The sequence below is a fragment of the Thunnus thynnus genome, chromosome 6 (genome assembly GCF_963924715.1).
Source record: "Thunnus thynnus chromosome 6, fThuThy2.1, whole genome shotgun sequence".
NCBI classification, from domain to species: domain Eukaryota; kingdom Metazoa; phylum Chordata; class Actinopteri; order Scombriformes; family Scombridae; genus Thunnus; species Thunnus thynnus.
Window position 1 is genome coordinate 23,249,901 of NC_089522.1, and position 27,022 is coordinate 23,276,922.

The 27,022-nt window shown below is 38.3% G+C and overlaps 1 protein-coding gene across 3 annotated transcripts in view; it reads right to left on the reverse strand.

Moving 5' to 3' along the window:
• Positions 1–2,099: 2,099 nt before the first annotated feature.
• Positions 2,100–27,022, reverse strand: part of LOC137184754 (uncharacterized) — a 41,350-nt gene continuing 16,427 nt past the window's right edge. The window contains exons 1-4 of one of the 3 annotated variants that reach the window (XM_067592730.1): positions 23,441–23,597; positions 22,683–22,736; positions 21,441–21,592; positions 2,100–4,142 (exon numbers count right to left, since the gene is read on the reverse strand). In XM_067592730.1, coding sequence (XP_067448831.1) covers positions 4,112–4,142; positions 21,441–21,592; positions 22,683–22,736; positions 23,441–23,539 — 336 coding nt within the window. In that variant the 5' untranslated portion in view covers positions 23,540–23,597 and the 3' untranslated portion in view covers positions 2,100–4,111. Of the gene's footprint in view, positions 4,143–20,715; positions 21,035–21,440; positions 21,593–22,682; positions 22,737–23,440; positions 23,598–27,022 lie in introns of those variants that run through there. The other 2 variants (XR_010928714.1, XR_010928713.1) reach the window with 2 other exon arrangements.

Below are 27,022 nucleotides of genomic sequence, written 5' to 3' on the forward strand. Positions count from 1 at the left end.
CACTATGCGTAATGAGATTTTTTATTAATCCTTCTGCACCACATGCACAGTCATTAGACTCTTTATTTGTCTACGGGCCTATAATAAATTGATGTAGACTTACCGTTATGAGACTATGCTCTGGTCCCAATTCCACCTGCTTCTTATGCAGTTCTCTCTTTCGGTGCCAGCTGTGAGAAAAGGTGGCGTTTATGTCACAGCAGAGTCCGAGGGCACGCTCTGTTCTTTGTCTTTGGTCCTGCACTGCATTTGTAACAGCCAAGTTAAGGCTGTGGCTGAAACAATTAAGCCACGGCCAGTGCAGGGACCTGATTGCGATGTTGGCAGTGGTGTCTGTGATTATGGCTGAGAGTTTATTCTCATCGGGTCGCCAATCCTGAAGTGAATCTCTGAGCATAGGAACAAGATTGGCCACTGTATGGCTTTCAGGGAAAATAAATGGTCTAGAGGTATTTAGACTGAAGTTTCCACTCAGGTGTGATAGTGTGGACAGTCAACGACATGTATGGTGTCATGTTAACTGACGACCACATATCAGTTGTCGGTGAATAGCTGTCTGCTGCTGACAGCAGTGCTTGAACCTCTTGTCTAACTTTATTGAATAATTCTGAAATGACTGTTTTAGAAAAGTATTTAAGTCCAGGCAGCTCGTACTGGGCATCTAGGGTTTAGATCGTGTCCTTAAACTACTTTTTTTCCACCATGTGGAAAGAGACAACACAGTGCCATGTACGTGGTCACCGCATCAGTACAAGTTTTCCACCGCACACTGTCCCTTTTGTACTTAGTTGTTTTTTCCCAAACGCACCTATTATTGTTGATTGTGTAGAATTGGTGGGCCTTGTGGATGGTCCTGCTTGGGCAGCAGCAGCAGTGGGGGTCTTTGAACTAAACAACATGTTCATCCTTGCGATGGTTAGCGGGTGATTGATTCTGAGATGGGCACATAAATTTGAGGTATTTCCATCTTTGACTGTCACCTTCTTCATGCAAATCTTGCACACAGCCTCGTCAAGATTTGCTGGCTCTCCCTTGTCATTCATTTGGAACCCGAGATGCTGCCAATCTGCAGCAGTTGCTTTCTTTTTAGGGACCAACTCGCTTGCGCTCCCTAACTGTTTTTTTCTAATTCTCCCTACTGAGGAGAAGCTGTCACGTGACACGTGATTATGAACGCTTCTAAATAGTTAGTCTTTTTTGACAGATTATTTATTCGACAAATTACATTGTTTACAAAAAGTTCTGTCATCACTATCATAGCATCTTCAACCACACAGACAGTGGTGCTAGACAAACACTGTTAAGGTGTTTATTATATATATGCACACATTGCACAGCAGAATTTATTTTATGATGGTAAAGAAACGAACACAATTGCTATTTTCAAACACCCCAGAATAACGTATTACTGTATTACCACCCAACCCTATTAACCATGTCATGTGATATGTTACTTCAGTACACTTTAACCACAAATATTACTCAGACCACTACAGAAAATTGCTGATGATCATTAAAGACACTACCACTGACTATCCCTGTAACAAATTTGCCAGTCCAGCCATATAACAGGTTTTGATCTAGTCTTGTTTTTGAAAATATGTGCTATAAGAGAGTAGCAGTCTGTGCATGCAGTCATCACATTTAATCAGATATCATAGTACTGTAGGTGTACTGTATCATAATTTATCTTTTCATTATAAACCGTCCACTGAGTTTTGTTGATGCAGCTATATTGACTCCACACAAGCAATATGAAAAATGTTTAACCTGACTTCATGAGAGACGGAAAGATATTTAAAAGTATGGTTTGACCTTTTGGGAAATAAGCTTATTCACTATCTGGTGGAGAGTTAAGTGAGATGATTAAGGTAAAGCTCACTAATTAACACATTTTATGTGTCGATTGTTCAGTTTGTACAAAGGCCTAAGTGTAAAAACAACAATTATGGGGGGGAAACCAGTTATTTTCACACTTCAGTTTTTGTACAGTTTAAACAAAGTCGTTTGTGAGCTTCAGACAAATGACAAGTCATGACAGACATTTTCATTCTTTCTGAAAAAGTGATTTTATCCAAATCAATGTTGTCTGCCTTTATTGACAAAAATGTGAATGCTACAGTGAATATGTTTTTTACTGTCTTTCTTTTCAGATCTCAATGCCCCAATTATTGTTTTCCTCCAGGGGCAAAGGATGTATGATTATGGCTGATAAAGCCATTGGCGATAAGTGCTAGCCAGAGTTTATCAATAAAAGTTCTTGAGATTCTCTATGAACCTCACAGATTTTCTGACACTTGTTCTTTGTCTTTATTCTGCACAATGGAGAGGTGGAAAACTGCAAATTACAAGTGTTAGTTTGTCCTCCATTTTTAGGAGAAATTAATCAGCAGCTGGTGGCAATTCCAACGCTGATTGTCTTTCACATTGCTGCCTGTGAATTTCTATTGTGAATTTCTTGCTACCGTGAATTTCTTGCTCCAGCCTCAGCTCAGATCCATTTTTGTCTCCTTATTGATTTTGTATGCTTTCACATCACCTCTGTGTGTCACTTTTTTTTTTGTTTTAGTTGCTAATGGCGCAAAAATTGGAGGCTATCAAGTAACAGATTTTGCAAAGACTTTCTTTTTTAATTTTGGGTTAATCTATTCTTTGGCGAACAGAGCTATATTTAGTAAACCCACTTTCCACTTATTTCGTGTGATTCTTCAGACTCATGTCTTGAGTGTGAGAAGTGAGTCACTGACATTGTGTTCTTCCTTTCATGTCATGAAGTTTTGCAATGCATATTTATATTGTGGAAGCTTGTTAAAGATGTGATTATATGAATACATAAGAAGAGAAACAGAAGGGTCTTGTACGTTGTCAAAATGTGTGCCACAGCAAGTGTGACATTTAAAATTTTATAAGAAGGCTAGATTCTAAATCGTATTTCTTGAATATTTGATCAGACAAGCAAAAGAAACAACCACTATGGGAAAAACTGAACAATCATAATGTGTCAAATTCAACAACTTCATCTTATAAACTCAATCACTTGGTTAGGGCTCTTATGGCGCACCAGTAAACACAATATACCACTTAGAGATGATTTTAACAGGTTCAGTGCATCCACAGAGTCAGAGTGCAGCAGAATCAGTCATTTGAAAACAATGCCTATCCGCAGCTCTCTGCTGCCAACATGCTCTGTCATGCAAAGTGGTGCCAACTTCCATGAAGTATTCAAAATCTGTTTGTATACTGTCAGATTCAGGATTTGCAACCTGCGAGGTTCAGTCATGCAAAGGCTTTTTAAAATGGAAATGAACAGAGGGCTTGGAGGTAGAAAAGACTGCAAAATAATACAAACTGCAATAAAACAAGCATAAATCACCTGTGCCCTTTGGCTTTCAAAATTTAATTTTTGAAATCCATATGCATGTTTTGGTGACTGGTAATACAGTAGCTCCGGTAAGATGAGGAGTTGAATATAATTTTCTAATAAACAAACAAGTTTCATAAAGTGTTTGAGCGGAGTGGGCACAAAGTATCCACAAAGTATAACAGATTATATAGCACTGTTTATATATACATATACCACCAGCACCACCTCGTCTTTGCTTGTCTCCTTGTCTCCCGTGCACCTACTTGTATATGAACAGAGCTCTAAGGGTTCACTGAAGATCACATCTGAAAGAGAAGCCACTGGTGCATACGCTATCGGGCTGCTCCATGTGTGTGGAGATGTGACATTTGAAAAAAGACGAGCTTGCGTGTTAAAAAAAGATGAGGTTGTGTGTGTGTGTGTTGGAGGGGGGGGGGCAGTCGAGCGACAAAAGTACACCAGCGTACCATGCGCCAACAAAGTGCCTTGCGCCTGCCTGCTGCCTGGTGTGGGGAGGGAGATGCGACCTGTCAGAGAGTGAGGGGGTTGGCTGAATGACTTCACATCACCCTTTCAGCTCCAGCAACTTCCCATTTATATTGTAATGCAAATCCATGGCCTGTCCCAGATGGTGCTTTTCCAGCATCGTGGGTGCATAGAAATATGATTATTTATCCCAAGCACTTCTCAAGTCTTTAATGCACCCTCCTCCGTCTGCTTCTATCCCCTCCTTCCACTGGCACCGCTTTAAAGTCTGTGCAGTCTGATGTGTCTCTCCCTAATGGTAAGGGAGAAAAAGAATAGACAATAAATTTGGGGGGGATTTGACAAGGGAGTACCTAAGAGATTACAGAAAAGCAAGAGAGAAACAAACCTAAGTGCATAAGTCAAGGAAAGAGGGATAGTAAAAAACCCAGGTAGATCATTTTCTTGGCTAAGCATTAGGCTAAGAGGCATAAGCAGTAATTCTCATGACTCAAGTGTGCTTTTAATCACCTCTGCTGAGCAAAACAGAGTCCACAAGCCCATATCAGTGCTGAACATCATCCTCCTGAAAGTACACTCCTGAAAGTACACTCCAAATTTTGCCTGAATAAATTTGCCAGTTTCTGCTAGTATGGAACATAGAGAAGTCCTTTTTGTTTGCTGCATACATCAAACAGCTCAGAAGATGTTCAGGATTTTGTAAAATGTCAATACATAAAGTATCAACATTATGCATCTTATAGATTTCACTGTATTAAAATTTAATGAAGAGTGGGACAAGCAGTATTTGTCATTAGGGGCTATTGTAAAGATATGACTGACATATAACAATAGATGAACTGCAAGGTAGAGGATATTATACCAAGCCGGAGTTTTGAATAAGCTGTCTCTGCAGAGATTGTTTTATCCAACCTTAAATCATTAACCAGTGCATTTTCAGACTGCTCTTTAATGTGACAGTACTTTGTTGTCATTCTTGATGGGATCATCTAAGAGAGGTTATGCACAATAGCATAAACAGCATGGCTAGAGGTTTCTGTGTGCAGAACAGGCACATCCTGAGGGACTGTGAGCACCGTAATCGGCTGTGTACTATAAGTCGCTCTGTTATATTGTCAGCATTTCTATACTTTCATCATAACACCTTCACCGAATCTGCTGCCTGCCTCAGAAGCATTTAGGTGGTGCTTGACACTTCCTACACTGAGTAATTACATCACAATGCAGTGTCAGATCAACTCCTCCAACCCCTGTCACCTCATCATATTATATGTTCTGACAAGTATTTGTATCTCTAACTTCAGTCGCCGTGACACAAAGTTTGAGTGAAGCAGAGAATAGAATCACTGAATTATGAGGATTAAGATTGGGGCGAGCAGTAAATCAAGGTGTCTGGTGGTGGCGCAGCAGTGCAGGGCCACCATGTTGTCATCACATACCTCTGTGTCTTGTTTTTTTAACATTAGAACAGAAAAGGGGTGGGGGGCTGTTTCAAGTGAACATTGAAACAGGTTTTTCTCGCTGTTCAGTGTTCATACTGACCATTAGAAGATCCCCTCCAAAGTGTGGGTGATGGGGGACAAAATCTACTGTCCTTGTTTTAAGAAAAACATTGTTTAAAAGTTTATCGGAAGATATAATGAGGCTCCAGCTGTCTGAGTTAGTCAGATCAAGTGGATCTACCACAATTTATGTCTCGATGGATAGAGGGAATTTTTGAAAGATATTAACTTGATTTGAATAATTTGGATGGCTAAAACCATTTTGCTTTTATGTACTGAGTAGAAGTGTAACGGAAAGCTAATATCTGTTTATGTCACAAAAATATGTATTTGGATTTATACAGGAAGTGTTCAGACATTGTTAGAAATCATCTAATCATCCTTTCTTTTTTTCTACTGCCATGTGTACTCTATTCATATATACTGTATGTATATATGTTTATCTGCCCACAAATATATTTTTGCAATTAGTCTCATCTAAACTTTAGTCTAATATTGCATGATAATTCTTTAAAAACTGGAGGTTGTGTATATAATGGAAGGAGGCCAAGATGAATGCTCAGGTGATCTTAAATATCTGCGATTAAAAAATGAGAAAGTTGTCAACTAAAATATTAAAAGCTCTCTCTGCCATTTTGCATGCACTTTTGAGACAGTCCCTAATTTTGTCAGTTTCTACTGTCAAGTCAAGCAAGCAGGCTTCAATATAGTATCAAGAGATAAAAATAACACCTGTGCAGCATCAGACAAGCTTTATCCTGCACTGCACAACAAATCTGGTGAAGACAAGAGAAAGGTTATTGAGAACAAAAAAACACTGAATGTCTGTATATTGAAATTAAAACAATCCATACCTCCATGTTTTTAGCTTAAACCCTATTTGTTTATATTTTGGGGAATCTCAATCAAGGAAAGTCATGCTGATTTAGCTGCTAGCAGTTCCTATTCGCACTTTACAGAGCACATTATCTGTTCATATCCAGATAATGTATTCATATTCATTTACGTCCTGAGTGCTAAGATTTCCAGATGTTTGCTGAAACTTCTGCTATGACCCCAATATGATGGATGTGAACAGAATTTGCTGCTTATAGCATTAAAAAACTTCAAACTGAAAAACATAACAACAATAGGCCTTTTCGAAAACAATGTTCTGATTACTCAGGATAATCTGCAAACCTCGCTGTCAACAGTTTTCATTTCTTCAGCAGAAAATATCCCCAAATGAAAACTGTTCACAGCTACTGGAGGTCTGTGCTTTACTGGTTCCTACCAGTATGAATAAAGCATTATATTGAGGCAATTAAAGCTCTTTTTATCTGATTCAATTGTTGCCACATGAACAATACTATATGAGTCAGTCAACTATTAACAGCCAGAGTGATGTACAGTACAGCCGACATGTTGACGCCACAGAGTTTTGAACAGTTTCTGCACATCTGTATGCAGTTGGCTTATTTCCATAATTTCTATGCCTTTATTTTTCTCAAGCTTTCCAAATAGAACAAATTAAAGGCAATCTAACTCTGAGCAAATGTAAATGGCTTAATGGAGCTATCCCCTGTAATTGCTCCACTCAGTCAAGCATTCATTACGTGTTAGGGAGATTGGCTATTCTGCACTTTTTATACATAAAGCACAACAGATTTTCTCCCCGAATGTACATACATACATGCATAGTCTTTGAAGAGCACATCACAATTTTGACAGTATGACTAACACTTATTTTCACCTCAGATCTGTCACTTACTCTTTTAACTTCCTCTGGATTTGCAGCTGAGCTCAAACAGTGAGCATAAAATTTATTCCTGGTTTCATTGACCTTTGGTGAAACTGCAATCAAAGAGCAATCCCAACAGAGTTCAGATGCACTACAATATATCACAGTGTTCCCAAAGAGAGAGGAAAATGAAGGCAAAATGACAGCCACAATAACCTCAGCTCGTCAGAATGTGTGGTGAAGCATTTCATTGCTTCTAAAAGCACAAGCAATCAAATCCATTTCAGCCCCTTTTCACATACCTGACCACAATACAAATTGCAGAATAAAACACTGTGGACAATTTCAGCTGAAATCACAAGCTCTCCTGCCGATTAGGGTTTTGTTTTTTTTTATTTTAGCTACTTTCTAAAACAATTGCTTGTTTTCCGCAAGCAGCAAGACGAAAACAAATATCTTTATTCAATGATCCGGCCATCGGGAGATTGTGTTCGTCATGTCTGCCCTGTTGTCATTCCACATCACTCTCCAAACAGTTCACCTGCCCACACAAAGAGCAGTAGTTGGCCATAAGCCTGGATGGTCCCCATAGTTTCACCATCTGTGCTCAAGGTAAAACCTTGCTATGGCCATTACAGTGTAGGGCCAATAAAAGAGATGAGCCTGGGAGGTGACTGGGAGGTTAATGCAGCGGCTACTCTGCACTGCACATTCAGAAGGGAAAACAGAAAGAGGAATGAAGTTTGTGAAAAGGACACAGGTAGAGAAGTGTGTTTGAGAGGTAGCCATTGGCCATTCGCTAAACCGTTGTTATGCTATGCTATGTTGCTATGCTTGTCAAGTTTCCATTGTACCATGACATATATGCAGCTTACATTGATAAGATTTACCACTCACATAATTCTCAGTAACAAAATCCAATTTTTACCCAGCAACTGTAAATTGTGTCCACTTAGACACCAACAGTTGCTAGCAGATTTTACCAGCTGTAAGCTAATGCTAATGCTAAAACTTCTTAACTTGGTTGAAAACTTTTTAATGTTTCCAGCTGATTGACTTTAAAATAAGAGGCCTTTGAAAGGGTCTTAAATATGCACACAGTTGCTGCATAAACGATACGATGCTAAGACTGAGGCTAAAGCCACATGTCCTCAGAAAGAGTCAGCATCCTTATCAGCTATAGGCTACATCCATGGACAACATGGTAATTAAGGAGCATTGTCCATGTATTGCAGGGTAGAGCTAGCTTTAGTATTTTAATACAGTACTACATTAAAATGTAATTTAAATTTAGTTCTTTCTACTGTAACTGAACCCTACAGTGGTTTGAAAGCTTGAAAACGCACTTTAGCAACACAGTTGTTTGATTTAATCATCATTGCTCATATTTTCCAATAGTATGCTTCATTGTTACAAAAGAAAATAATTTGAGGATGAGGAATAACCAAGGTGTTCAGAAAATATTACACTACCTAAAGAAAGTTCAGCTGGAGTTGTAAACTTCCCCAAACAAAATAAAGAACAGGAAGGCCACTGTTATATAGTAGCATCTTAGCTCTCACGCGGTGGATGTTTTAGTCCTGAAAATTGGTACTTAACCTGTAACCCAGTGTACAAATTACAGTAACTGTTAGCATATGTTGCTGCAATGAATAATCAAAGAAATACATACAATTTAATCAAAATCAAATTCGTGTGTGAAGCTCTGCACTGCAGCTGACATTATTTTCTGTCAATAATGTGTGTAACATGATTGATCTGAACATGTGCAGGATGTTTTTAATGTATCATGGCTCACGCAGCTGCTTTCAGCCTGTATTGTTTTGTACGCCTATTGCATTATTTCTGTGTGTGGATTTGTTGTCAGATGTACTATTTTCAAAGACCGGGCTGCAACCAGTCTGTGCAGTATTGGCTTCTGGAGCGGACCTCCTGCCAGCGTTGTTCAGATCAGCAGCCTCTCTCTCATAATGTCTGCTGTGCATTAAAGCAGAGTATCAACCCTCCGTCTACCAGCATGCTGTGAAGACTTTACTGCCCTTTTCCAATCACATACCTTTGTGAAGCAAGTTTCTCCTTTATGTCAGCCACAAAAACAAGCTTTCTGAATAGAATGGATGTAGGAGACACCTTCCCACACAGATTTGACAAATTAATGACAAATTAGTGATGCAGTAACAGGTCCTTGTTTCTCAGTAAGTGATGTTATTTCTCTTTGTCTCTCTCTCCTTCCCGTCATGAAGCTATTCATGGTTTGAGAGATTTTTCCATGATTGATGTATCACCTCCAAAACACTCACCTGACCATGTATAAGCTTAGCTTGGAGCTTTGGTTAAATACTGTATGTCAGCTCAATAGGCCTATCACATATTTGCTGCTGTTTTTGCAATATGTTTATGTTTTTGTTTATATTTTAATTTTAATACCAACCCACAAAAAGAGACAAACCCCCAAGAAACAGTATAATCTGAACACTGCTGTAAACCCATAATGCAGTAAGCTTCTGACATGCCCCCTTGCCTTTGGAAATAACACCAGGTAATGTAGGTAGTTAGCTAAGTATGCTAATATTTGAAGCTTATTATAGAGCAAAAAAGCACACTTTTTTTACTTTTTTTTTAAAAGACATCACTCTCCAAACTCTTTAGATACCGAGTATCGCTTGCACACCACTTCAACATGTTGAGAAATCCAAAACTTGAAAGGCCTGCCATGCCTAGTTACGGTTGCTAAGGTATGATTTGACAATCAGTGTCCTTGGCAAATAGGCAACTGGCCAGAACAAAGAAAGAAATGAAATTCCACCATTACATAAGCAGAATAGTTACTGTATCAGAAAAATGACAAAAGATTGAGAGGCTGCTTGAAGTTGGAGATTTAACAACCAAAAAAAAAGATACCAATGGTAACATAATAATCCCCAAACACAACAAAATTAACCTTAATCCATAGTAGGTGGACACCTGCATCTTTTGACCACAGTTGACTCTCTATTTTGAGAGGACTGATCACATAAAGCTCAGGTAGAGTGAGATCATGGTATTGTTCACTACGGTCCTCTCTCCACAACAGGAAGTACAGCATCACCATCTATAGGCCAGAGTGGTAACAACACTCTCCAGAGCCGTAATAACAGCTGCCTTTTACACAGTGCCTGCTCACCCTGTAGACACACATTGTGCCCACAAACACCGCTTTCAGAATCAATTACTCACACACCACAGGACACAGAACAGTTCATTACTGTTCAATTACCAGTGAATGTTCAATACCGAGCCCATTACAGGGGAAAAGTTTCAACCTCACTGCCAAGTCAACAGGAGAACGAGTATGACATTTTAATGATACTATTAAATATGAGCAAGAGATGAGTACAAACAAATAAATTAAAGAAGATTACGATGAGTTCTGTGAAATAAAACAGAGAGAAAAAAAATTGGGAGCTAGCAAGTTTTGACATTAGTGTAACTAACGACGAAGCTGGCTTCTAAGTGTATTGATCAGTTGTACCCCATTACCCAGGCTTGCCATTTATCTCACTAAAATCCATAATATCATTATGATGTCTGTTGATGCCATTTTACAAGCACAATATGTTAAAACTACACAATAAATGGAGAAGCTGCATGTTTTTTTCCCCTTGACTCATACAGGTTGTTCAGTTCTGCATCACTTGAGAGACAGTCTGCAGCGGTTAAAGTCTCTGCTGTAGCTAATTAGGTCACACTTGATACACCTTTTCACGACTTTCCCCCTGGTAATTATTCTCACAGACACTTCCGATAAACAGAAAGTTTACTTTCCCACTTCTTCGAGATTTGGATTTACTGTTTCTTTTCTCCACTTTCGGTCTAGACTTCTGTCTTCATTCCTCCAGTTCCCCAGATTCCACAGTCTGCCTCCCAAGTGGAAAACCACAGCGCTTGCTTCAGGTTTCATCAGATTAAATTTTTACTAGGTGGCAAGAAGATGAAAGAAAAGACTGAAATGACAAAAACACTTCCTGAACAATCATAATGCCCCCAGAGTTGATTTGATAACATCTATGCAAATGTTCTACAAGAGAACTTTCAAACATTTTGACCTCTTGCAGTGTTTTTACAGCAACGTGGGACGGTTGATCACAAAATCAATGCATTTCTATTTAGCCACGACAAAGAATTCAAACAACAGTATCTACCTTGCTTGTCTGTGGCTTGTACTTCATGTTTTAGCAACATATTGTATTTTATTCTTTTATGTTCTGCCACTCAACACGTAAACTTAAATTATCTCTGGCTGGCAGTGAATAAAATAATACATTTTGTTTAGAGGGAATGTTTTCTTCTAAATGTGTAACTGTTTAACAGAACGCCAGAACATACTGTAGCAGCTGGCTATGAACAGATATGGGAGGGAAATATGTATTTAAATAAGGTGTAAAATGCAAAAAGAGAAAAGTAACAGAAATATGAAAAATTTACAAATGGCAGTGCATGGCAACACAAAACACCACCTATGAACACATAAAAAGGCCCCATTTAGCACTGACCTGGTGACTGACATGATATACCATCTATCTGACGTAGGTATCATACTTTTCCATCATATGGATGGACACAAAGGCTTCCAACTTGAATGGGTCCATTCAATCTTTTGTTGTATTTGACGAAATGAGCTCTAATAAAGAAAAGTCACAGAAACCTTGGGCTGCTCATAATAATGACCTATAATCAGTTCTCATTATGCCTGATAATGCACAGCAGTTTTCAAATGAACACTCACAGTCAGCTGTCAAGCTACTAATTCTATCAGCTGCCACACCTTTTAAGTGTCATTTAGGGAAACTGTGAAAATAATGTGAACCTGAAAATAATTACTCTGAAAATCTCTTGTGGAAAGACTTTAAAGGGGACCTATTATGCTCATTTCCAGCTCTATATTTTTATTCTGGGACTCCAATAAGGTAGCTTTGCATGATTCATCGTTCAAAAACCCCTTATTCATCTTATACTGGCCCTTTATGCAGCACTTCAGTTCAGCCTCTGTCTCTAACAGGCAGTTTTAGCTGCTGTCTCTTTAAGACCCTCCTCCCAATGAGCCCACTCTGTTCTGATTGGCCAGCTTTCTGAAAACCTGCCGAGGTGCAGCCGTATCAGAGTCGTGTTAAGTTAATGCTAATGGAAACCCAACATTTCCTGCTTTACTGCTTAACATTAAAAGCTTTAAAATAACTAGATAACGGGAGACTTTTATTGATAAGAATTTACAGGAAATTGAATGTGTTCATCACCAAATTAGCAGAGCTTTATTCGCGGCGCTAAAAACCAGTCGACACAACAACATATGGAGATATTCGGAGCTCTTTGTTCAGCAGATCAGTTAGAAATAATGCAGGGAGGAATAGTACAAGCAGAAACAGCTACAGTGATGATGATGTTTGATGAAGAGTTACAGACGACCAGCACACCTTCAACAGGTAAACAACTTATTTTACTTTGACACGCTGTGTAATGGAAAAACACTCACAGCATGCCAGCTCAACTCGAGTCATGGCTCAGCACGTCTACCCCGAAATCAATGGAAAAGTGCCATAACGTTAGCGTAGTGGAGCAGGCAACAGATGACCATATAAAGAAATCTGCCATAACTTCTGTCAACGATCAAATATAGTGGAGTTGGTTGAAATTTGGTATCTCCATACAGAATGGACAAACTAAACACTGACACTAGAGAGGGCCTTTTGCATTTTTCATGAGTTTCATGGCCACCGTAGGTTCTCTTACATGCTTGGAGGGGGATGGTGAGGAGGAGGGGCAGTTGGTAATGCAACCTGAATGCCACTAAATTCTCTTCTTCGTCTTAAAACAATAGTCAGGTTCCCATATGAACATTGAAAGAGGTTTTGCTCACTGTGATTATTCCTCCTGCTCATATTGACCATAAGATCCCCTCCAAACATGCTTACAATGGAAGTGATGGGGGACAATATCCACAGTCATCGTTTTGTTGAAAAATGTATCTAAAGCTATTATGATGCTTATGATGCTTTAGCAGTCAGTTAGTCAAATCGAGCAAATATCATCCAAAGTTATTTTCTTTTTAGTATAAAATTCCCCATTTAAAACTGAGAATTTGAAACTAAAAAGACTAACTTCAAAAGATGTCTACTTTATTTGATAAATTTGGATGGCTAAAGCATCATGTTAGCTTCAGATAAACTTTTAAATACATTTTTGCACTGACGGAGAACTGTGGATTTTGTCCCCCATCACTTTAATTGACATTGGGAAGGAATCTCTTAATTGCCAGTATTAACGTGATTATAGCAAGAAAAAACTGTTTCAAAGTTCATTTGGGCACCTGAATTTGCTTTAAGACAGACAATGAAAAATGTGAATCTATCCTTTAAGAAAGGTGTTACAAAACATATAAAGGGTACCGTAGTTTATTTTGATTCAATCCCACATACACTATCTTGCTGTCGTAGATACTTGGGTGTGTCTGAATACCACAGACAGAGTAGGGAAGAGACAGACTAATGTATTGTTGGTTTTGGTCTTTTCGTGGGATTTGTTGATCATTTCTAACACCAGCCTTATCTGTTAAGTCAGACATACTGCATACTCAATCTGCAAACAAAAAGAGTTGCTCCTGAATCAACACTGACTAGTCATAATTGGGGACATGTTTCTATCTTTTATCTCTGTTGCTGTGCAGCGTGCGTCACTCAGAAAATGAAAAACCATAGTTTTTATGGAGCTGAATTATCTCTTCTACATTATTGTCAATGTTGTATTCTTTTGACAGTTGCTATTAGCTGCTATTGCAGTGAAGAGAAGGGTGACTGATCAGGCTCAGGATAACACTGTTATCAGAACAATTAATGCAGTCATTATGTAAAAATTATAATGGCTTTTATTTATCATATCAGAAATATTTCAAACAAGTTTATTGTTAGAAGCTTACTCATTAAGATATTTGGCATCAAAAGGTAAAATAATGTGTATAAATGCGGTCATATTTTTGATAATTGTAAAGAAAAAACAGCAACATGAATATATTATGAGGCTGAAAGCCATAAATCAAGCAGAAGACAATGAAAGTGTCAAAATGTTGAATTATTTCAGAGAACGCTGCATGTTTGATCACGACTTTGAATCTTCTATGAAAGCGCATTTCCTTCTTCAAATGCTCCCTGTAGATTATGGTCTCACAGTGAAAAATAACAGAGAAAGAGCGACAACAGAAAGTTGGCTGGCAAATACTGGCTCCCCTGGTGTCTTTTTTCAGTGTACAGCCAAGATGGCCATATAGTGTCTCTAAACAAATCGAATGGTTGGCACTGTGACAAGCCAGCCACTGTGGTGCACAGATTCACCGAGTCAGCACGACTACTGTGCTCCTTCGTTCCCAGGTCAATGCATGCAGTAGCCAGCAGGGATCCTCAGTCGTGTTTACTCTACTACTGGATGGCAACTGTGTCATTAGTCTTTTGGCTGCGAGTTGAAAAAAATAAAACAAGAAGCATTGATTATGTTGTGCTGGGTTTTTAAACTAAATGCAGTCCATCATCAGTTCTTTCCAGTTCATTAAGCTATATTGTGACTAAAGATTCCTGCTGGGTTGAGGCTGAGCCTTATTCATATAATTTAAAGAATGGTCATTTATCCAGCAGCTACAAGGTTTCACTAAACAGATACATCTCTCTCTGCTGCTTTACAGGACACACACACACACACACATCTTGTTTTTGTGTAGATGCAGCATGAAGACTTGGACTCGCTAATCTCATTCTTAAAATAGTTCTCACATATTTTGGACTTTTCTGTTCATGTGGAGATGTATAGATCAATAAAAATATGTAGAATGAGAGTGTAGAGAAACCAGGAAATATAAATAACTGTGAACACTGTTTCAGAGAGGTGTTGGTTCAACCTCGAGACTATAGTTTGTGGTGTTTTTGTACTGCAGTAGTAGAAGTACTAGGTCTTCATCCTTTAAATAAATAGTAATACCACAGCATAAAAATACTAAAAGTCTTACTTAAATAAAAGTACAGAATATATTATCAGCAAAATATACTTAAAGTGTTCAAAGTAAAATTACTCATTGTGCAGAATGGCCCCTCTAAGAATGTTATATTAAATGATTTATATGATTGGACTTTTACTAGTGACACATTAATATGTAAGCGGAATTTTAACACTGAAGGTGGTTGAGGTGAGCTCTTTCTTTTCCTTTTCTCTTACTTTTCCTCTCCTTCTCCTCCCTCTTCTCCTTCCCTCTTCCTCCGTCCTATCCTCATCTACTTCCACGCCTTCTTCTCCTCATCCTGACTATTTTGCAAAGAAGACACAAACTTTGCAGGGAAAAAAATTACATATTGAATTATTGGACTAAGTTCTCCTAATGGTGGCCCCATATTGATCTAAATTTTTTTCTTTATACACAAACCTTTATGAAAAAAAAAATCAATCAGACATCCGTGGCTTTGCAACTTTCACTAAAATGTAGGTCTACTAAAGAGTATGGTTGGCTGATATGATGATATGTGCCATACCATTTCGTAGCTGATCATTTAATGGAATAGTTCAATATTTTGGGAAATGTGCTTATTCACTCTCTTGCCACGAGTAGGATGTAAGATCAATACTACTCTCATGAGTAAATATGAAGCTACAGCCAACAACTGGTTAGCTTTGCTTAGCATAAAGAGTGGAAATGGAGGGAAACAGCTAACCTGGCTCTGTTCATTAATTCAGTTATGTTGATGTAAAATTCTAATCTGAAAAGTAACTGCAGCTGTCTTAAAATGTTGTGGAGTAGAAAACATGTAGTTTCAGAGGGAAATACTGCGCACTTATGCACTGTGTGTCTATTTTGTTCACCATGTTTTCATATGTGGAGGAGAAAAAAACATTAGAAACATCTGTGGATATAATATAATCCAGTAAAACACATAATAAACAACTGTAAACGCTCAGAAATGACCACAGAGTTGAACCAGCAGCTCTTTATGAGCAAAAACTGAACATTATAAACATTTATCGGTATTTATTGCAGCATTAGTGTTGGATTGCATTACACTGGTCAGAGGGTTATATTTTTTGAGTATATCCTGTAGTGAATAATACAATTTGCACACATTCATAAGGATATTGATAAGAAGCTCACACTGTCACAGATTATATACTGTATATTCCCATAAAGCTGTACTCTCTAAAGAGTCCAGATACCTTTTGTCTGTGAAACAGAAATGGCTCCTCTCTCTGAGGTGACAAATGTCTGTTTTTTACAAAAGCGCTGTCAAAGAAATGTCTTTGTGCCACACACCTATACAAACTGCATGCGCACACCACATACATACCTATACACACTCACACAAATAAAGACTTGTCAGCCACAGACATGCACATCCATTACTGACTTTCCAACAATAGCCCTTTACAGGCAAATAAAGGGTATTAGTGTAAGGGCTATAAAACCTGTCACACCTCCAGTTATATGTGTCAGACAGTCAAACTCTGAGAAAAAAAAAGACATGTCCAACGGGAGATTAAAGAATCGATAAAGGAAAGAAAGAAAGTGAAAAGGGAGTGAGATTAGCAACACAGTGTTATATACTCACTAGGATGCAAGCAGGCTAATTGCTCAGAGACCAACAGGAGGCACTGGGATGAGGAGACTCAGCAGCACTGATCGATCGTTAGACATTCTGGTGATATATTGGATGTGTGTGGGGAGATGTGGTACACATGTGGCCTACAGGGATGACCCAACTGATCAAATGACCAGCAGATATTCACAGAGGTGGAAGCAGTATTCTGTTCTGGGGACGACAATGTCATATACGACTAAAAGTACTATAATTACTATTTTTAGAATATCCCTGGAACGCTGCAGGCTTACTTTAAAAACTGCCTGCAGTGCACCATTCAGCCATTACAACAAGCTTGATGGGAGTGCTGTGGCAGGCAAAAATGCCCATAAAAATACACCAAGAAACAAATATCGACAGTTTTGATAAAAATGTAAAGAGCTCTGTTTTTCTGTGTAAAATAGAGACTTTATGAGTAGAGATTTTATTTACTTTTTGTTTGTTTTTCATCTGAAGCCGTGGGCTACAAATGTGAAGATAGTTATCATATGCACATAGTTTGTTTTTGTGGAAAATGGATAAAATGTTAAAAAAAATCAAATTCCATTATACTTTTTCTTTGACTTCTTGGACTTATAACTTTGTGTTATGTCATGTCATATCACTGCAGCATACATATTCAAACAGCCCATGTTGCGCTGTAAAAATGATATCAATTACTTGCTTGTAACTTACAGTACTGAATTTATACAAATATGTATATGTTAAGAGAGTCAAGGCACCAGTAATTGGAAAAATTTGGCTCAAATCCCAGATGGTAAAAGAAGCAAAACCACAATGTTAAGTTACATTGCAAGTACAAGTCCAGCTAGTCCCTAACTGTGCCTGTTTGCCATTTGGTGCTGAGCAGGTAGTTTACAGTGAGTTTTTAGAGCTTTTTCTTTGGAAAGAGGTGCCTACTGTGGCCGAAAACAATGCTATGAGAGTGGTGAGAGTGAACCAAGCAGGCCAGATAGGTAAAAAATGAGCTGAAACTCACTATAAAGCTCCGTAAAGCCGAGAGGAGCTTCAGAGTCTGGTGATAATTCTCCGTAGGTTCATCACTACAAGCGACGCCTCTGACATAACACATTGTCATCTGTTACATTGTTATTATAAAAAATATTGATTACAGCTGCTTTAAAGCTGCTCTAATCAATATGTTTACATTAACAATGGATCAAATGTGTAATGTGACAGGTGTTGGTCTTGACTAATCCACAGAGAATCATCACTCATGCAGTTCCCTTCAGCATAACAGAGCTATTTAACTTCTTTTAGCTCGTTGTGTTGTGTTTATTGTCCACATCTTTATTGTGTTGATTCACTCTCACCGCTCTCATCAGCATTATTTCCAGCTGCAGCAGGCAGCTGTTTTTAGTAAAAAAGCTCTAAAAACCTTCTGTACACCACCTGCCCTGCACCAAACAGCAGCGAAAGTTGCAACTAACTGGTGATGATAGTGGAGTAATTAGCAGGTAAAGAGACAGATATTTTTCTCAGGAATTATTGGCAACCAAAACAGAGCTAAAAGACGAGTGAGTATTGGACTTACATTCACCAAGCAGCCAGAAACACAACTCCAAATGAATGCTAAAGTTGTTAATGTTAAAGGTATACTACGCAGGATTTGTCAGTTGATGTTTGTAAACACAGCATTCAAATATGGCCCCTCCTCCCCGGCTTGACAAGAGCAAGCTGACAGCAGAGCAAGAGAGAGAGAGAGAGAGAGACACTAGCGGTGTCAATGAGGAGAGCAAGTGACAGTGGCGAGAATAAAACCGTGAATCAGATAAATAAAATGTTATTTTCTGCCCACACCTACGCCCACACCTCCACACAACTCTGCGGGAAGGTGCCACATTGCCAGATTTTGTGTGAATGCAGAGCTTCATCCTGTCCACTGTGGCTTCTCTGTTCTGTGTGTGTGCAGCTCAGCCCCGCCCTCGGTCAAGCAGACACACAGACCTGCAACTCTTTATACATCCATGACACAGAGACAGAAAGCAGAGTGGAGTGGAACTTGATGCGTTGGTCAACTTGTATTTTACCATAATCGTAGGATTATAGCTTTAGTTATAGCTCTCTGTGTAGGTTTGTCTGTTTGTTTATCTGTGTGTCAGTTTGTCTTTGTACTTACTTAGGTGTAGTTAGCTATAGTTAGCACAATGGCATTTGTGTGTGCGGTGAACAGGTGCAATCAACACAGTGGATTACATGAAATCCCACCACCAAACCAGCGTTGGGCTGCCTATATTCAGTGGTTGGCCTTCCTTGGGCTGGAGGACAGAGGACAAGCAATGCATCGCATTTTCATCTGCAAGGCTTTACCAAAGACTGTTTCATCAGTGCAATGGCAGTGGAAACTGGGTATCAGAGAAGGCTGAAGTTGAAGGGGGATACTGTCCCGACCATCAGCATTGATGAAACGGTGAATTGTAGACTGAGAAGTGAGAAGCATGTGTCATGTGAGACTGAACCTCAACCCCAAATCTCTTCAACCCCCATTTCCACACCACTAAAGAGATCATGCTTGGACTATTCCACAGATGGTTCCAGCTTTTGTCCTGATGACAGCACTTTGATTGATGATCAGTAAGATTTTATCTTTAACGTCTTTCTGCTTGTGTCTTAAACGTTCTTTAATTAACACGTTACTTGTCATCTGTGCATGTGTTTGTGCGAATGTGCATGAAATGCAAAAGTACGTTGTTTATGAGGATTGCCTGCTGCAGCTCTTCAGAAGATGCACGTTTTGTAGTCACAGACGTGACATTTAGCAGTTTTACATACAGTAGGCACCATGGTCAGCATAGAGGCTACATGTACAAGCTGGTGAAGAAGTGGAGAAGCCAGCCATATGTGGGAAGCTTTCCTCCTCTCCTCGCCAGTCAGTGACATCAGACATCTCTCATCGCCAGTCAGTAACAGCAGGTAAAGCCTCCCAAAGAAGTTAGGTAGCGTAGCCAGGAGCTTGTCTCATTAGACAAGCCCTGTGTTACATTACATCATTGTTTTATTACCTTTAAATACTTCTGTGCTCTTAAACTTATTTTAATTGACAATTACTGGAAGAAAATTATTTTCTTCTTTCTTTTCATTTTGTGTAACCGAATGGCAACTGTTCTTCTTTTCTTCAGCAGCAACAAGAAGAAACCTGGACTCCACTGATCCTCCGACCTCAAGTATATTTACATCATAGCCTTCCAGTCTTCATTTTTGGTCAGCATCAAAATGTTAGCGGTTTGTAATTTCCTTTTAATATCCTCCCAAACACACTCTCCAACATTGAGAATTTCAAAGTATAAGCTTATACTTGTCTGTTTAATATTAATCTATAACTTATCTACTTTTTTCCTCTTCTGTTGCTGCAGGTTATGATTTACAGTCCGCTTAATAGGACTGAATTATTGACAAGAAGAAACCTGGACTCCGCTGATCGTCCTCAAGGTCTGTTGCTGCTGCAGGTGAGTTTTGTGTTTATCTCTTTTGAGGATGGAGGTCTTTTAGTCCAGTTTTCACGGCTTTGTTTATGAGTTTGGTTTATAACACTGTTTTGGTAGTTTGGGGGGGTGGGGGGGGCTCCAGCAGACCATTGTGTGGTTGGCCCAGAATTCCTCCATCTTTTTCTTCTGTTTGGCCAAGCATTCAGACTCCCATAATTTTGGTTAACTTACGGTAATTTTTTGTACATAAACCATTTTGTTTTAAAACTAATCATCGGGCATGAGGTCGTCTTTATATGTTGCTGGTCACAAAGTTGAGCCAAATGTTTCTTTTGTTGTGGCCATAACACCATAGTTTAACTTTTTTTTTTTTTTTTTACTGTTGCATAAACAGGACTGAATCATTGACAGAAGAAACCTAGACTCAATTGATCCTCAAGTTCTGTTGCTGTTAAAGCTAAGTGCTGTTTTTCTGACAAAATGTTTATTTTTGATATTTTCATGATTTCTCACAAATGTTGTTACTCTATAGCCAGAAACAATGCACTAATACAGTTTCATTTCTTCTCTTCTTTTTTTTAGAAGACAGCAACCACAAGTGTCTCTCTGTCTCTCTCCCTCTCTCTGGCCGCCCACATAGAGCCCAGTTCTGCTCGAGGTTTCTTCCTGTTAAAGGGGAGTTTTTCCTTGCCACTGTCGCCAAGTGCTTGCTCATGGGGGAATGTTGGGTCTTTGTAAATTAAAGAGTACGGTCTTGACCTCCTCTATTTGACATTAATTTGATAAAACACAAGGACTTTTTTTTTCTTTTTACGTAGATCCTATAGTTGTTTTTATATTGTTTATTTTGGTAAAACCGTTCAACTGGTTCATGTCCAAGATGTAATTCTTTGGCCCTGAAAGTTATAAAAGCAGTGTTAAAAAATAAGTATACAAACTTTCAGTATGTGCTTGAGCATTCATTTCTAAAGAAAATATAAGCTACTGCCTACATTACCACAACTATACTGAATAGCCAATAAGCTCATTTTACAAATTATTCATAATGTAACTAGCCTTTTGTTTTATTCATTTTGCCAAGGCATTTTTAGGAGGTAATGAGACAGAAAATGTTCCATAAATGTATTCACAATCGAACCAATTTATTGTCCTATTGAAACTATATTTGGGGATAATGAAAACCAGTGTAGTCATGGGATGGATCAGGAAACTTCTGCCTCATTCTCAGCACCACAAATTTGTTTCACATTTCTAGCATACAACTGAAACTTGTTAACTTAAACTGAATAATACAATACATACACATGTTGTTGTGTCTCCAATTCATCATAGTCCTGCCTGTAGCTGTTGTACACAGCCTGCAGGACCCATGGATTGAGGCACACCCTATCTGGTCCAGGGTGGGCTGTCATGCATTGTATCTCTTCCTCCAACTCTGCACACTTGGCTATGACCTAATTTACACGATGGTAGAGACACACCGACTAATAACTGCCAAGGGAAGACAGGATTCCACCATATATTATTTGACAAAACAACAGGTAGTTTTATAATTTAAAATCATTATAACTTTAAACACTCTGCCCCACTATCTTTTAAAATGTCTTGGAAAATTGTACCTGATTGACTCTCTTAAAGCACACATTCTCCCAAGCTTCTGGCATGGAGGCACAGTGACCACACATGCACTTGTTTATACAGACTCGGTTTTACTACAATGCCAGTCAGGTTTGTAGCAGTTGTATTAATTTCCATAATTTGCAAGAACACATAATATTTTACACAATTTTCTATCCTGCCAAGATTTGGAGGCTATGCGAAATTGTAGCCACTGAGGAGGAAAATTTATGTACATTTACTATAACATAAAGCCAGTTGACATTGCTTTGGATAGATGATTCATCAATAAAGTTAAGCCATCGTCTGATTTCAGCTATGGATTTCACATATCTCTGTTACTAACATTTAACCTAGTCTATATAGCTAATGCTGTGAGTGGGGTCACTGGGGTCAGGTGAAGGAGGAGGAGAAAAATCCCCAACCTCATAATCTATGTAAGAGTGACCGCTATTGCTATCCATTAATATGCTAATGATATTGATCTTGATATGTACACTAGAGTGGCAATCTGGTCAATCTGGTCAGTCTATTAGCCACACCCCCAGAAGGTTATAGCTTCAACCTTTTGGTTCAGATTGTATTGCAATTTGTAATATGGTGACACCAAGGGATTTGACAAATAATATAGTCAACATAGGACAAGCTGGGAATGACAAAGGGTTGGACTAATATGCAACTACGCTGTAGTAACACAACCAACACACAATATGATGTATATAATGAAAGGAGATGTATCAACACAGGCAGCAGAACAACAACTTTTCCTCTGAAACATGCCTTCTGAATGGCTCCAACAGAACTTGACATGGCTAGTCAATTAGCGAGCTGGACACACTGGATGGGTTTCCTTTTTTTCAGCTACATTTCTCAGTTAACTTAGGGTAACATAAATGTTATCTGGCTGTATATCACAACTTTACTTACTGATCTCCGTGATGTGACAGTGGTGGCAAAGCTGGAAGTGCCTGGTGTAGAGACCTGAAACAAAAGCCCATATTTAAAATGTCAGATATAGCTCCTGGTCTTTAATGCGAAAGTTAGCCACATATTGACCACAGCATAGAGTGGTCAGTTTTGTTGAATGAATAAATGAATGAAACTTTATTTACCCCCGCAGGGGAAATTCACTCATTCACAATTAGAAGAAAAAGAAAAATAATATTATAAGATAAAAGATAAATAAAAACTAAAGACTATATAAACATATACACTATAGCGTTACACACCTGTCACATATACAGATGACCTGCAGTGCATTGTACTAAAATACTGGAAATTGGATAACTGCACAACAGAAAAAGAAAACTGTATAAAACCTTATTGCATAAAGGTAGAACATAAGATAAATATGATGATAAATAAATGACAAAATGATAAATGAAAAAATAAGACATATTGTGCTAAGTAGCTGTGATGCTATGAATGGTGGGTGATAGTGACAGAGACAACATCAGTGTTATAGTACGCTACTGCTGTGTTTTGTTACCAGTAACCACTAACGAGGTTATGGTTAATTAGGTTATCTTTCTGAATCACAGCTACAGAAAGTCCCTACAGTGGATCACAAAACCTTAGCTAGCATCCGAGTCACACTGACAAATTTTAGCTAGCTGGGTAGTTTAGCTAACAGTAACTCCCTCCAGAATGCATTAAGAAGTTAAAATTAAAACTCCTTAATTTACCGTTAATGGTGTGTACGATGGAACTGCACCTTGGAGTGCAGGCCGCACACCTGCCATAAACACCTGTTCAGTCTCACATAATCCGAGAGAAGCAGCCATGTTTGGATCCTTACACCTGTTTCACGATCAGTGGTGTGGGCGGGGCTGCACACCTGAGGCTGCTGCAGGGGGCGTGGCCTTACTGGGCTATTTGCATATTTTCTAAATATTTAGCTTTACACGCAGCAACGCATTTATATTTAACATTTAGATTTAGATTCAACATTCAGATTTAGATTTAGATTTTAGATTTAGGTTTAACATTTAACATTTATTTTTTTACATATAAACATATTAACATCACATATAACATGTTATTGTACATGATTTTCTGTCTAAATGTGAGGAAAGGGTGCTAAATATTCAAAACGTATCAGCTAGAAAATTGTAACCAAATTTTTACATTCGGCGCCCCATACATTTACACTGCCACAATGAGCAATGAGTATTGGTTGTAAAGGATTCCACTTGTCATCCGCAGCCACCTAATTCCATTTCACACACGGATCAGTTGTATCAGAGGCAGCTTGTCCTCATTTAAAACCATTAATGACTTTCCTGCAGAGAATTCAGCAGAATGAATGTGTTTATTTTGTCCTTTTGTGTGTGTGTGTCTGAGTGTGTGTGTGTGTGTGTGTGTGTGTGTGTGTGTGTGTGTGTGTGTGTATGTGTGTGTCAGTGTCCAATTTATTTGCTCACACATCAGTTTGAAGTAAGTGCTTAATTATTGTGTTGTTTGAGGCACACTACAGTGTGCTTTGTCAACATTTGTACTGAAATGAACGATGAGAGATTTATATAAAAATCTCATATTGGTATCGGCCTCTTCTTTGGTATCAGTTTAAAAAGATCCTAATTGTTATTCATCATCGCTCACCTCCATCTCATACTCAGATCAGTAGTGGCAGTAGTAAAGAGGAAGGGGAGGTGGGGAGTTGATGGCACAGGAGCTACAGCTGGGCAAACATAGAAGGCACATTGTGTGAACGATCAAGTGTGTCACTGCCTCCCAGTGGCAACTATGAATTCTGCATCAGTGATCAAAGAAGGACAAACAAATCAGAAAGCCATCAGGACTTTGATTATCTGCAACACCTTGAAAACCTCTTTTTCATTCATTTATTTTTTTCTCATTTTTTTCTTGTTTTTCCATCATGGTTTTGTGTGACTTTGCACAAAAAGAAAGTCTGCATTACTGATGCAGGTTATAACCGGAGGCGGAAGAAGTATTAGGACTCTTTACTCTTTGTCAACAAAATACACTTAAATTGTCAAATGTAAAACTGCGGGGTTGTTAGATGATTTATGAGGTAGGAAATAAGAAAAAACTAGTTCTGAAACACAAATTTGGATTATTTTTTCTTTTCTTTTTGTGAAATATAGACAAAATGTTCTAGTGGAGTTTTTAACAACTCACAGACATCTGAAGTTTGACAAGGAACCCCAACTAGACACTGCTTTTTTTGCCACAAGTCAAAAAGGTTTCATCTTTATCAATGCATTGTATTTAATAATCTGATCACATTTTTATATTTAAAAAAAAACTGAAAAGTAACCAGCAGCTACAGCTGTCAAATGAAGGTAATGGAGTAAAAGTACAAACATTTACAAGTATAATGAAGTAGAAGTATAAAGTAACATAAAATGGATACATTCAATTATAGCACCTTAAAGTCTGTGTGACTTTCCTTTACACAGACCCCTCCACTATATAAACACTAGAGCACACGTACTCATAGTTACTATTTTTACACCACTAGTTTTACAAACTTTCATCGGCGACAGCTGGGATTCACTTCATATAATCTGCTGTTACTGGTAAATGGGGCCATTTTCGGTCAACATTAACACTAAAGGAGTTATTTTAAACCCAACTGAAGTATCTGTTGATGGATAGAGCTGCCAGCGGCTTCGGCTTCAGCACCGACTGTGCCAGAGGGAGAGCATTTAATGGGCGGCAGTTCACCAAAAAGCACGGCATGAGAAGCTTTTGCTCCAGGGGTGACGGCCACAATGAAGCCACTTTTCAGCAGAGAAGTGAGTAATGTTAAGTGCACCGAAATCCATTGAAAAAAACAACAATTTAACATAACAATGATTGCTGATGGATCATTTGTTAACTACTCATTTAAGTGCCATTTTTACTGACACATGTCCACATTTACTTACAAAATGTGTGCCAAATTAAAGAGTGGCTCCTAACGTTACTTAATTCTAAAATATCATCTACGTTGCTTGTCTTAAACCTACAAACAAGGCCTATTTTAAATTGTGTATTTTTATACAGGAGTTTGGTATCAGCATTGTTCGGGTGGGCCGTGCTTTCAGCGCCTTCAGTGGACACGCCCCCGGTGTTTCAGAGCAGAGAATACTACTTATTTTTCCACAATTTTGAAACCTAATTTCATATACTTGGCGATTTTTTAATCATTCAAATTTGGCTGGGTGGTTAATTACACATTTTTCTGTGGTGTGACAAACTCAGAACACATATTTATTATTGATTTACACCAACTTTAAAATTGTATTTAGTTATTTTTAACCACTGCTTAGAACATCTTACACTCTCCTTCAGCCATCAACTATTTTTTACTCCATGTTTTTTCTTGAATTAAAGATGATTTAAGTGGAAGAGTAGAATATAGTTTTCATTGCCAATACAGGACCTGCGCTGTATGCAGCACACGGATACGATCATTAGTTCATTCATCATTTCACAATGAAGAGATCAGACGGTAGTTTGTTGAGAGATGGCAAGAAAAATTTGGTTTAAAGCCTTTAAAGCATGCTTTCTTGTAGTCATCAGTTGCTAAATGGAACAGACGCTTTAAAATTGACCCATTATCTGTGTCACACAAGATGTCTGGACTCTTTGAGTGTGAGCCTCATCTCAAGACATATGCCATATATGTTTAAATATAGGGAAAAAATAAACAGCCACACACAGAAAAGTGACTCATACTGTAGCACTTTTCATTTCCCACAGAAAAAAAGTAATAACCAGAGACATAATGCCAATAACAGCAGGCATAATGTTACTTTACAGCTGACTACATTTTTATATTTCAAATTAATTTGCCATGACCCTCAGAAGATCATAATTCTCTCTTAGACTACAAGCAACCGCTCCCATTATGATGAGTCTCTATTTGATTATCCCTTTCAAGATCATTCATTTTAGAGATGCATCACCTTACTTTGATCCATGTCCTTTGTGACTAAAAAAAAACCTCCACAAAAATTGTTGGGCCCAATGATAAAATGGCTATAAGATGAAGGGATTCTTCTGTCGCTGGAGGGGATTTTCTTGGGTTTATGTTACACTAATGTATTATGAAAGAAGCTCTGTGTGTTTCAGTCCTATAGTACAAAGTCTACCTTTTGGAGACATTGGCAAATGCTGTCATGATAACATACAGTACACAATATTTAATTAGCAGCAGGATTATACTCTGAGGTTATTGATACTTTTCATTTTTAACCCAAGTTTGGACATCTCTGCTGTAATCCATCAATTCAAAACTAATTGTGTCCTGGTTCTGT